This window comes from Bombina bombina, unplaced genomic scaffold, assembly GCF_027579735.1.
Source record: "Bombina bombina isolate aBomBom1 unplaced genomic scaffold, aBomBom1.pri scaffold_1809, whole genome shotgun sequence".
Lineage (NCBI taxonomy): Eukaryota > Metazoa > Chordata > Amphibia > Anura > Bombinatoridae > Bombina > Bombina bombina.
Window position 1 is genome coordinate 35838 of NW_026511732.1, and position 14165 is coordinate 50002.

Below are 14165 nucleotides of genomic sequence, written 5' to 3' on the forward strand. Positions count from 1 at the left end.
ACAATATCGTAAGCACACTCCAGGGAGGTGCAGATGCGCCAGCGCCATAGATATGGCCATGCGGAACCATGTTATAACCTCCGGTGGAAACAGGCCACACTCCATAGAAGGATAAGTAGCATTTGGGTTACCTGCATGCGTAGTAAGAGTTGGTGGTAGGGAACTCGCCTTGTGGGAAATAGAATCCCCAGAGGCATATGGCTCAGTGGACACCTGATTCCCTGATCCCGAGGAACAGAGCACTCTGAAAAGGCATTCGGAACATAAATGATGGGCATGTACACCCAGGCCAATTCATATTCTTTGCAAGAAGTAGAGTCTGAATCAGAGACATCCGTCTCCAAAAAATCAGAATCCTACATAACTGGGACATTGAATAAAAAATGGACCAATAAGAAAAATCTAAATGGCACCTTAAACCACCAATGGCTGGGGCACTCACCACCCCCAGGGAACCATACACCAGCAGACCAGGATTTCTCTGTCGCCACACGGTCAGGAATGCGGAAATGAAGAGCCAAAATGTGGCTACGGCTGGCCACAAGGTAAACCGCGCAGTCCATGCAAAAGCACGCCCGACTGTAAAAGCCGCGTCACTAGACATAGGCCGTTATGTTCCAAAATAGTCATGAGCCAAAGCAACACTACACAGTAGCAGACAGAATCACATAAACATGATTATAAACCCCCTTGTTTAATAACCCCCCTCAGGAGATATTAACCCTTGATTCCGAAAAAAGGAGCCTCACTGAGACCCTATGTAAAAATTATCCCCAAAAGGTTGTAGCCCCCCTCGGATAAACAGTTGTAATTACAATACATTCATGATGAAAGAAAAATGAAACGATCTTACTGGAATCTACGCTATGGAACAGTAACACGGCCTTTCAAGTGTAACAGATGGTAGCGTCGCTTCTGCCATGGACTTGAGAGAAAAAAGCAGGCAGTGAAACTCGTCAACGCTGATTGCTTGTTGAGCTGCTAATATGAGTCGGGATGGTTTCACAGAAAGACTCTCCCTGCATCTCTGGACTCTAATATTCACGCATGCTCTCCCTGAGAGCCTGACAGGACTACTTAAAACTCCAGTCCCATCTCGAAGAGTACTACCCTCCATTAGAGACCATTGAAAACTTCTGACACTTCTCTATCAACCTTTTGGGACGAAAGGCAAAGAATAACTGGGGGATGAGGAAAGTGGGGGAGGTATTTAAGCCTTTGGCTGAGGTGTCTTTGCCTCCTCCTGGTGGCCAGGTTCTGAAATCCCAAAAGTAATGAATGCAGCTGTGGACTCTTCATTTATGAAGAAAAATAAAAACACTACTTACCAGAAGATCTAATGGTAAAACCAGTAGAAAGTCAAATCAGTGCTAAAAGATATAAGCAGAGGATATGGAATACAGGTATATTGATGACCCAACAGAAGGAGGCAAAGGACAGGTCCCAGCTACAACCGTGGAAGGCTTGCGACTAATTTCCCATGAGGTAACAAAAGACTAGCTACTCCATTTATAACTCTCTAACAAACACTGCACTCTGAGGGGAAATGGGCCTTAACTCAAGTCTGAGAACTTCCTCACTGAAGAACAAAACGCACATCTTCATTCTTCACCATCCGACAGCAGAGGCAAAGAGAAGATTGATTTACCAGTGAGGTGGGAGTGGTTATATAGAGCTCTTGGGGTTTGGGAATCTTTGCCTCCTCCTAGTGGCAGGGAAGAGTAATTCTCAGGAGTAATGGATTGCAGACTCTCCCCACCTGTATGAAATAATAATAATAATAGATAAATGTCCTATAAGAGATCAGACCAGGCACTAGAAATGAAGCTTATTGCAGTACTAAACAGACAAGCGTGAACAAGATAAGTCATAAGTACCGACAGCAATAGAGGATTTTATTAAGCTGTCAGATTGGAAAATCCTTATTCTATTACTTCTCAGTTTATAGCTTTCCCTACTGCCTGTGAATAGTTTGTAAAGGGTTAATTCCATAATATGATATTTAAGGGTCTTTTTTAGACGCCATGTCCTGTTTCCCTGCTCAGGATAGAGCTTTCTGAATTTGGCACTCACTTGCTAAACGAATGCTGAATATGGCAGCAGGCAGCTGTATTCATTTCTTTTCGGCACTGGATATTTTTTTGTGAAACTGCAACACAATGATCTGGATTTGCACAGACCTTTGTATGTTGCACTTTGACACCGATATATTAAGCGCCGACAAGAACCAAATGCCGCTGCCTGATGCCATATTTGGAATTTGTTTAGCAAGTGAGTGCCAAATAAAAAAATTAAAAAAAACTACAGCTAATTGTGTCTTAGAGCAGAAAAGATTAATGCTCTGCTTGTAAAACAATTATCCTTATTCAGCAGATGTCTGACTGAAGCCGCGGCCTACTGTGAAGCCCAAAGTCAGACCTGTTTTGTATACTTCAGACACAAATAATGCCCCCCGGTGCAGATCACACAGCAGGCAATAGGTTAACATTTAAAGAGGAATTTGCTAATAACGTATCACTCACTAATCCTCTGTAGAATACAGCAACTTCTGAATGTGAACTATAGAAGCCTCTGGATTTGTGAAAGAAATGGTATATCACAAATAGCTCAGAGGATAAACAGCTGATACACGGAAAGGACTTTAGTGCTATTTTTTTTGTTGCATCTAAAGTCAGCATTTCGAAATGCATAAAAAAAAAAATTTGGCGGTGAAAAACAGCCTCTTGTGGAGCGTGTTAACATCCCAACACAGCCAGTGAGCTTCTATGTCAAGAACCAACTGTGCACAAACATGCACATCCTGTTTCAAAATTAAACTAAATAACTTTAAAGTAACCTTTTCTCATGTAAAGTGAATATTTTTCACATTTAAATCGGAGCTTTTCCATACACAAGACAGAGATTTCTGAGCTGCAGTGTTTATCTGTGCAAGAGTAGTGCTTATGGTACTAGTTTTAAATCCCTCTCCCTGTGTATCACTCAGGAATTTGCCTTTTATAAGAAATCATTTTCAATTTGCGCCATTTCAGAATAACAACCTTTTTTTTCAGTCGTGCACTAATTGAAATAGCCAGTAGGTGGAGCTGTCCACTTGTTTTGCAGCAAAGTTAACTTAACTGGTCTGAAATTGATCTGTGTACACAGAAAAGACAATAGCTATCGTGCAGCCACTTCCCTATTATCTTCCTGTCCATCCGATTGAGGTGAGGTTGCCTAACTGCGTATTAATCACTGCAGATTGAAATGCATAGAATAGTTGTAGACCCAATATTATCTAACATAACAATGCAGAGAACTGATTGCAGAAAAATGCAAGTAAAAAAATGTTTTTGTTCATTAAACTTAGTTTGATAATGATGCAGTCTGTTGTGTAATTATTTTATTAGGTGCTGTTAGCAAATAATTTTGCTCATTAAACTTAGTTTGATGATGATACAATCTATATTATTAGGTTTATAATGCTTTTTAGGATTTAAAGTCTTCATTTCAAAGCTTTAAAAATAATGTATTAGATGTTACTTATGACAATTTTGAGAGGGGCCTGGATCCTAACTCCCTCACTTCCCATTGACTTACAATATAAACAGAGTTTCAATTTACAACGGTTTCGATTTACAACCATTCCTCCTGGAACCTAACCCCGGCGTAAACTGAGGGCTACCTGTATATTTTTATGTTGTATCTCCCGGCTTTCTATTTACTAATTTTTCTATAGAAAAGTTACGTGCTGCATTAGCTGTTCCTGCTCAGGAAAAAGACATAATGACAAAGGACAAGTACAATTTTAAAAGGTGAGACTCCACAAAGGGGTTTGTCATACTCTAGTCCATAGAAAGTAATCTATAATATCAAAAGGCCAGAAGATAACGGCGAAAATGCTTGCAGGTTTCTAATACCCAGTAGGTAGGTATTGTAGTGATATGCGACACACTGATTCCAAGTGATCTGCAACTTTAGGCAGCAAATAAGCCATTTGGATTGTGGAACAAGCTTTTATTTGCAGGGGTGCAATGACTTTAAACAGGGTGGACAATATGCACTTCCTATGAGGTGATCTGCCCCAGACGTCCGATCATTTGAGTTTTGCACAGTTAGGACATGACAGTCTGTCAGTGGCTAAACCCTCCATTAGCAGCACAGTCTGAGCAAATAGAACAGCACACGGGATTACAGCTGGCAAAAAAATGACTAACCTATTTTTTCCTAATCTGATGGCTTTTAACAGAATCATCTTAAAATACTGGGCATGCGACAAATAAATATGTATGTCTGCCCTTCGAGTAGAGTGCTCTGATCCCTCCCGGGTATGATTAACCAACCTCTTTCCAAAGCAATTAGCATCATAACACAATAAGCATGACATTCCCACAAAGCAGCATGCCGTTTAGTGATTCAAACAGCTATTCTGTGGTGAGCAATGTTGCTACTTTAACAACTTATTTATACCAGAGCCCTAACAGGCTGCTGCCTGTGGTCACGCTCACTCAGTTTGCTCACTGACCTTTCGCCAGCTCCTTTCGAAGTTTGAGCACAGCTCCAAGGTCACAGTCCGTGCTGGCATAGGAGTGAGGAATGGTAGATTTTGATTCCGTTAACCTCTTGGCAATAACCTTTCGAATGTTGCTGGTTGGTATTTCAGAAAATGTGCCCTGGAAGGAGATTTAAAGGGACACTCAAGTCAAAATTAAACTAATTATTCAGATAGAGCATGCAATTTTAAACAACTTTCCAATTAAGAAAATGTGCAGTGTCTTTTTATATTTAAACTTTTTGAGTTACCAGCTCCTACTGAGCATGTGCAAGAATTCACAGAATAAGCGTGTATGCATTTGTGATTGGCTGATGGCTGTCACATGGTAAGTGTATGCATTTGTGATTGGCTGATGGCTGTCACATGGTACAGTACAGGGGGAGTGGAAATAGACATAACTTAAAATTGTCAGAAAAAAATAAATCTGCTACTCATTTTAAGTTCAGACTAAGTGCTATAGCACTGTCTTGTTATCTTGCATTTGTTGATTATGCAAATCTACTGTGTTGACTGGTGCTGTGAGAATAATGAATACACAAGCAGATGTGAGAGGTGGGCAGCCAGCGAAAAATAAATATCTGTGGCTCTCAATTCTGCGACTGATAAAAAAAAATAAAAAAATAAGGTGCATATAGGGGGCCCTGCAAACTGATGCTCATACTAGATACCAAAAAACATCTCCCAACGCTAAAAAAAAGGTCTAAGTTTAAAGCTCAGCTACAAGCCTTGTTTTGTCGAATTCCCTTTCTCATTTAATAGTAACTAGTAGTTGTGCACATACATCCCCACACAATAAGACTTTACCGTTGCAAGGGGCTTCCCAGGTATGGACATTGGAGGAATGGCAGGGCGAGACGTTGATGGGGCAGGTGTTGGCTGAGGCACAGAAGGAATCTTCTCAGGTTGGGGAGTGGTAGTTGCCTGCATAGACTCAACTACTGGTTCTTTCTTTAGTTCCAGAGCTCGGAGGGCATCTCTACAAACAGAAATAAAAAGTTAATGAGTACTGAGGATAACTGTCAGTCTCACACAGGGCTATAGGCAGTCTCACACTGGGGGCAGTAGGCAGTTTTGCACAGAGCTATAGGCAGTCTCACACTGGGGGCAGTAGGCAGTCTCACACTGGGGGCAGTAGGCAGTCTCACACTGGGGGCAGCAGGCAGTCTCACACTGGGGGCAGCAGGCAGTCTCACACTGGGGGCAGCAGGCAGTCTCACACTGGGGGCAGCAGGCAGTCTCACACTGGGGGCAGCAGGCAGTCTCACACTGGAAGTAGTAGACAGTTTCGCACAGAGCTATACGCAGTCTCAAACTATAAGCAGTCTCGCACAGAGCTATAGGCAGTCTTATCCATAGCTATACACAGCCTCACACTTGGGTCAGTATGCAGTCACACACTGGGGCAGTAAGCAGCCTCACACTTGGGTCAGCAGGCAGTATTACAGAGCGCTATACACAATCTCCCACTATGGGCAGAAGGCAGACTCACAGAGAGCTGTAGCCAGTCTCACATTGGTGGTAGAAGGGCATCTCAAATTGAGGGCAGTAGCCAATTTCACAAAGAGAAGTCTCACACAGAGCTATACACAGTCTCACACTGAGGGCAGTAGGTAGTCTCACAGAGCTATAGGCAGTCATACATTGAGGGCAGTCACACACAGAGCTATAGGCAGTCTTACATTGGGGCAGTATGCAGTCTCGAAACAGAGCTATAAACAGTCTAACACTGGGAGCAGTAGGCATTCTGACACAGAGCTAAAGGCAGTCTTACATTGAGGGCAGTAGGCAGTCTCACACAGAACTATACACAGCCTTACACTGGGGGCAGTCTCAAACAGAACTATTCACTTTCTCACACAGAGCTATAGACAGATCTCGATCTCTATCTATATCTATATCTATATATATATATACACACACATATATATATATATATATATATATATATTATATATATATACACATACACACATATATATATACATATATATTTATATTACACACACACCAAAGCAGATGAGCCCAGCACACTTTACTAATTACAACCACCGTGGTGCTCCTCAAAGTAAATATCAATGTTGTAGAATAGGAAAAGCAGGATGAGGAGTGCTTTACCTATTCTAATATATATATATATATATTTGCAGAGGTAGGTACACTCTGACAAACAGAAGTATCGTTGCCAGGGTCTGGTCTTGAAAGAAGCAAAAACAGCTTTAATTAAGTGATTTAGTGGAGCTGTCCCTGAAACGTCACTTAGTTAAAGCGGTTTTTGCTTCCTTCAAGACCAGTGAGTGCTGTCTTCTATTGCATATATATATATATATATATATATATATATATTATATATTATATATATATATATATATATATATATATATATATATATATATATATATATATATAAAGTTAAAAAAATTTGGGAGAAAAACTTTCAGAAACCTTTAAAAAAAGGTAATAGGTATTTTTCCTGATATTCAAGTTAGTCAAGATCGCTTAGGCAGATCCTTAACCTGGTGCAGACCCCTTATTATAATATAGATTCAAACATTTTTCAAATAGGAAAATATATATATACACAGTAGAGCTATATGAGATACCATGAATAAAGTAGGGGATTTCAGCACTCAAAATGAACTATTTCTTGATCTAATATGTAGATATAAGGCTGATATATTGTATCAAACAATGAAACACAGACACGTATCGGTCAAATTAATATGCAATGGATTTATTACAAAACAACATTTCATAGGAATAAGCTAGTTCATACTAATGCAACACCAGCATAAAACACTGAAGTGGATAGCCTAGTTCTAATACAAACAGGTGCTAGAAGGAAAAGAAACCACAGAACAGCTATCATTGTTATTAAACAATTCAGATGGATTATTCAACACTAGAAAAACTGTTAATCAAAGATTTCCAGCCTAATTCTGACCGGAACAGTCCTCAAAGCAGTATAGACAGTCCTTAATAAAAAGACTTGTTCTTTATAAAATGTATACTTTGAGAGAATTTTAAGCCATTGTGATCACTATCGCTTGAGTATGGCGTAACTTTAAACAGCTGACAAACCGAGGTAAGAGCATCCTCCAAATTCAGCTTAATTCACAGTAGATAGATTAGCTTGTTGGAAACTTGCATATCCATAGTGGTAATTGATGTGCAACAAAACATACAACCTTATCCTAGCTGTTGTAACAATAGCAGCAAAGTCCAGGTATTACGGCATCTCCTCAGGCATAATAAGCAGCGGACCGGGACCATGCCTCCGACATCCAATCTCACCCAAATCGTTCTGTCTTGTCTTCTTGTTCCGTGAGACACAAGTTAAACTTGGTGAACTTTACTCGCCTCCGCCAAATCGCTTCCGGACTTGATACTGTGCAACACCGCTTGTTGATACAGGTGCCCACGCTTGCTGCATTTGTTTGAATGATTCTGTCGACACGCGTTTCGCCCCACAATGCTATGCGGTAGGGGCCTCGTCAGGACCGTCAATCACTTGTAACTATTCATCTTTTATTTGTTGCTTTTTATTGGGGGAGTGACTGAGGTGTGTGTTTGCTTTCCAATCACGCAAACTTCTTTTGTCACACCTCCTTCACTTCAGTTTGATAGCTTACATTCAGTAACTTTCATCATTAAAGCTACAATATAACCATACAAATAAAAGCAACAAATATGAATATAAATAAACGTAACAAATCAATTGCGATATCAAAAGACCAATACACACTGAGTCTCAACTACACATCTCCAATCAACATATGAGATATTAGCATAACCAGCCACTCATATCGATGGAAAGTTTAGGATGAATTTATAAAACTATTATAAACTAGTTGAGACTCAGCGTGTATTGGTCTGTTAATATCGCAATTGATTTGTTACGTTTATTTATATTCATATTTGTTGCTTTAATTTGTATGGTTATATTGTAGCTTTAATGATGAAAGTTACTTAAATACTTTATAATGCCTACAACTCATCACAAAAACATAATAATAAGAACTTACCTGATAAATTAATATCTTTCATGATGGCGAGAGTCAACGAGTGGTTACGTATGGTATATACATTCCTACAAGGAGGAGGCAAAGTTTCCCAAACCTCAAAGCCTATTTATACCCCTCCCACCTCACATATACCTTAGTTTTATTAATAGCCAAGTAGTGAGATGTAAAAGAGTAAAAGTCAATAAAGAGTAGGAAAAAAGATGTGCTTTAAATAAAAAATAAGTCCCAAATGGGTGGAGCCTTGTGGACTCTCGCCACCATGAAAGAAAATTAATTAAGTTAGTTCTTACATAAATTATGTTTTCTTTAATATAGGTGGCGAGAGTCCACAAGCTGTTACATATGGGTTATAATAGCCAAGACATGGAAGTTACGAGTAACAAGAAAGGGAGGTATAAAATAAAAAAAAATTAAATTATGCTTACCTGATCATTTTCTTTTCTTCAGATGGAAAGAGTCCACAGCTGCATTCATTACTTTTGGGAATTTAGAATCTGGCCACCAGGAGGAGGCAAAGACACCCTAGCCAAAAGCTTAAATACTCCTCCCACTTCCCTCATCCCCCAGGCATTCTGCCGAGGAACAAGGAACAGTAGAAGAAACATCAGGGTGAAAAGATGCCAGAAGAACAAAAACAACAGACGCCCCACAGAAAAAATACGGGCGGGGAGCAGTGGACTCTTTCTATCTGAAGAAAATTATCAGGTAAGCATAATTTACGTTTTTCTTCATAAATGTAACAAGTCCACAGCAGCATTCATTACTTTGGGAAAACAATACCCAAGCTATAGAGGACACCAAATGCAAAAACGAGAGGGTATAAGAGGTGGCCCATTCTGAGGGCACCTGGCCTGAAAACCCCTACCCAACAAAATCCTGCTTCGTCCGAAGCCGAGAACAACTTTGAAAAAAAGGAAAAGCCCCAAGGACACTGACCCACAGATAGTCCACAGCCTTGCTAGAGACCCGCAGGAACTAGACTCGACTGAGTCAACAGCCTCCAAGAGACAACGTCCCCAGCAATCGGTCTCCAAACACACCCCTTACTAAGGAAAGGGAACAAACTACCGTATTCTTCCACGAAGAAGAAAAGGCACGAAGAAAACATGATTGTACTTGTAAAGAGCGGCTTATCCCCCTTATGAGACTCAAGGCGCTGCTCATGTTATCAACCTCGAAAGGAGGAAAGGCTGAGTAGACCTCGCCGGGGATCGAACTTGCAACCCTCGGTTTGCTACAGTGCAGAGTAGCCACAGTGCATTAGTATGCTGAGCCATCTTAACAGGTAGCATAAGGAACTCCAGAAAAAAAAAACCTAAAAAGGGCACAACGAGTCCTAAATAAAAACTGAGCAAAAACCAGAGAAACCGGGTCAGGCTAACAGAGACCCAACCAGTTTCATAGAAACAAGGGGAGGCAACGCCCAGACCCCAGAAATATAGAAACCACGTGATAAGGCCGGGAATCCAAAACAGAGAGAAGATCTTCCCCTAACACAGTGAAACCGCACTCTAGACGAAGGTCGCCAAGTCGCAAAAAGGTATCTCAGAATACCGAAAGATTCAGAATGAAACCTTGTGCAGCAAGCTCAGATAGGTCTGACGAACAACACCTGAAGCAAAAAACACTGCATGCTGCAGCCATCTAAAAATGACTCTGAAACTTAAACTTGCAGGGCAAGTAGAAGCAGCTGAAGATAGGATCCTTCAGATTGCCAAGCATCCACTAACCAGCGGATAATGTTGCAGGCTATCAAAGAGCCGCCAGTCCTTCCCACATATCCTGAATATGGAGATAGGAGATACCCCAAAAAGGCTTACTGTACCTTGAATGCTCTGAGGACAAAATAGCAGAGCAACAAATCTCAGGTCCTGCTCCAACACCAGACCAGCACAAGCGACAGACATGTCTGATAAACAGCGGGACAGCAGACCCCAACCACAAGTCCCCAGGGAATGGAAGAAAAAAGGGGGGACTCACCCACCCCAACAGAGCTCGGGTGCCAACCCAATCCGCTCCTCCAAATAAAGGCACTCTCAAGGAGAACCCCTTAGGACCTGGAACAGAGAAAAGTGCAATAGATCCGTAGGAAGACCTGTCAAAACTCTCTTAAACAGTCTCTACGTAGAGAGACCAATTTACAACAGGTGGAACAGAGCCCACAGAGCAGCAGCTACTGCCCCTTACAGATATAAGCCACCTGATCCAAACTCCTACACACAGGGCAGGACAATGACCCTCCAGAGAGAGGAAAGCCCAACTCATAAGAAAGATAAACTATTCCCTCCAAAGGGAAGGGCACAGATAAGAACAGCGTACATGTCCACAAGACATGAAGCCATAGTATGATCAAAATATGGACCAAATGAAAAATCATCCAGACACCACTGTTGACCAAACAGAGAAGAAAAAAACTCCCCATAGAGGAGCACACTCCGTCCGAAGGACAAGTCAGGCCTTAAAGTTTATAACCAGTACCCGAAGGTGGATGAGAACTCTGGCCTACCTGCTTGCAAGCCCAATGAGAGAGCCCCCTATGTCGTAACATAGGGTCCATTAAAAAAACTGGGTTGTCCCGAACCAGTCCATCGGATCATAAGTCTCCAGACATCCAAGATGGATCCAAGACAAGAACTCCAGACGCGGGACCCAGAATCGTCCTATAACGAACGACACCCTCAGGAAACACAATATACCCCGTCGGAAGCAATCAGACCTCACAGGGGATAAGAACCAGGAAACCCGGAGAACGGGTACAGGACTCACTCGTAATTCCCAGCCCAAGGGAAGAGAACACCCTTAGCCAGAGGTCAACACCCCCATCAAGGTACTAGGCCACGACAAAGTCACGCAATTTCTCTAGAGCCCAAAGGCCCCAAGGGCAGCACTAAGGGAAATGAAAATGAGAACAGAGTCAACCGAAAGAGTAGAAGAAAGGCTAGTCTCCATAATCCTTTCAGATTAACGTTCCAGAGGACCACACCCAAGGGAGAAGAATGCACCAGCATCCCAAACCCAGGCAGATCCCCTAAGCAAAAAGCTTGGAAAAAGAGACAACACCTCCTATCGCCGCTGATATGGAGACGACTAACTCCCGAAGAAAAACAGATCCTCATGGTCTTCACTTCTTAATTAAGCGGTCAAAGCCGCCACAAAAAGCAGACGAAGTCCAGAAAGTCTCGACCCAAAGGAAGAGAACCTCTAAAAGGAATAAGTCCTAAAAGGACACTTCCAAAGAGACCATGAAAGGCAAAACTGTAAGAACGGCGGTATGAGGGACCTAAATCCTCCAAGCCTCCAACCCACAACGGGAAGGAACACTCTAGTTCCAAAAAAATTCGGAAACGATTGAGCATGTTGCCGCGGATCTTGACGGCATCCCAGCCCACTAGATTGAAAGGCGATGAGGACTGAACCAATCTCCCATGCCCCTAAGCAACCACGAACCCTCAAGTCCTCTCAGGATGCTAGTTGAAGCTTGTAAAACAAGACAATCACACAATCATATTGTGATCACTGGGCGCCCTCCCCGTACCAATCAGACATAAAAGGTGCCACATGTCTGAACTAGGCCTCAAAGACAGAAGGAATTGTTCCCAGTCAGGACCAGCCTGAAACCAAGGGCCCCAGCACTGTCAAGGCCACATAGATTCTCCCCCGAGATGGAGGAATAAAAAACAGACAGACTTTTGTAAACAGAGAGAACAAAATCCATCAATTCCAGAGAGGAAAGTTCCAGAAGGAAACATCACACCACAACATGAGCTTTAAACCAAATAAAAACCATCCTCACTGGATGAAAATAAAAGATAAGGTAACCCATAGGTTATCTCCCAGGAAGAACTGACAGACCCACAGGACCAGCCCAACAGGGGCCCGAGACTTCCAAGCTCAGAACTGGAAAAGGATACACAAATAACAAAGACTTTAAGAATATTACTTCATCCCCTTATGTCTATGTATGCAAGACAGTCGAAGAGTATCCCCAGACCCATTAAGAGTGGGATCCCCAGCAACGCCAAAAATGTGCCTTAGTAGGACACGAAGGTGCGCCAGTCTATAACAAAAGGCGCAACATACCTCCGTCAGGACAAAAGGAAACACCAGCCCCAAAGGTTGACCCCCTGAGGGCTCAGGGGCAGTTGCCCCCCCGGAAGGCTGAACTGGACCAGGCGATCCCACGCCTGACTAGCCCCAGTTAACAAAACACGGACAATATCGTAAGCACACTCCCGGTAAGGTGCAGATACGCCAGCACCAAAGATATGGCCATGCGGAACCGTGTCGTAACCTCCGGTGGGAACAGGCCACACTGCCTAGAAAGGATAAGTAGCATTTGGGTTACCTGCATGCGTAGTAAGAGTTGATGGTAGGGAACTTGTCTCGTGAGAAATAGAATCCACAGAGATGGATGGCTCAGTGGGCACCCGATTCCCCGATCCAGAGGAACAGAGCACTCTGAAACGGCAATCGGAACGTAACTGATGGACATGTATCACCCGGGCCAATTCATATTCTTCGCAAGAAGTAGAGTCTGAATCAGAGACATCCGTCTAAGAATCCTCCATAACTGGGACACTGTCGCCTCCAGAGAAACAGACACCAGCGGACCAGGATTTCTACATCGCCACGCGGTCAGGAAAAGGAAATGGGGTCACAAGGTAAACCATGTAGTCCATGCAATAGTGCACCCGACCGAAAAGGCTGCGTCACTAAACATAGGCTGTTATGTTCCAAAATAGCCATGAGCTGACGCAACACAGTAGCAGACAGAATCAAATAACAAACATGATTATAAATCCGCTTTTCAATAATCCCCCTCAGGAGATAATAACCCTTGATTCCTAGATACAAAAAGGAGCCTCACTGAGACCCTATGTTAAAGTTATCCCCAAAAGGTTGTAGCCCCTCTCGGATAAACACTGTCAAAATTACAATACATCCGTGATGAAAGTAAAATGAAACAATTTTACCAAAATCTATGCCGTTGAACAGGAACACGTCCCTTCAAATGTGACAGATAGTAGTTCGCCTCTGCCATGGACTTGAGAGAAAAAAGCAGGCAGCGAAACTTGTCAACGCTGAATGCTTGTGGAGCTGTTAATATGAGTCAGGATGGTTTCACAGAAAGACTCTCCCTGCATCTCCAGACTCTAACTTTCACCCATGCTCTCACTGAGAAGCTGACACTTTCCATTTATGAAGAAAACGGCTTCTTTCGCTGAGAAATTAAATCCAAAATAAAGTCTTTTATGACAAAAAAACTCAAAAAAATATAGGCACAATTATCAAACTGAGACAAACTGCTTCTGAAAAAGCAAAAACATTGAAATGGTAACATTTAGTAAAGGTATACAGAGAAGAGGCTGCTTTGCAAATTTGATCAACTGAAGCCTCATTCTTGAAAGTCCCAGATGTGGCAACTGATCTAGTAGAATGGAGCTGTAATTCTGTGAGGCTGAGACTTACCCGCATCCAAATTGCTTTATGAATCAAAAGTTTCAACCAAGAGGCCAAATAAATAGTCAAAGCCTTCTGGCTTTTCTTGGGACTAGAAAATAAAACAGTCTGTCTGAAAACCTTAGTAGCATCAACATATTTCAATGCTCTTA

At 42.2% G+C, this 14165-nt stretch overlaps 1 protein-coding gene across 1 annotated transcript in view; it reads right to left on the minus strand.

Annotated features, from left to right (window-relative positions):
• LOC128643927 (pyruvate dehydrogenase protein X component, mitochondrial-like) overlaps positions 1 to 5540 on the minus strand; it is a gene marked incomplete at its 3' end in the record, with an annotated part of 39997 nt that extends 34457 nt beyond the window's left edge. Inside the window, exons 1-2 of the mRNA XM_053696694.1 lie at positions 5336 to 5540; positions 4502 to 4649 (exon numbers count right to left, since the gene is read on the minus strand). Coding sequence (XP_053552669.1) covers positions 4502 to 4649; positions 5336 to 5458 — 271 coding nt within the window. The remainder of the gene's footprint in view (positions 1 to 4501; positions 4650 to 5335) is intronic.
• Positions 5541 to 14165: the final 8625 nt, after the last annotated feature.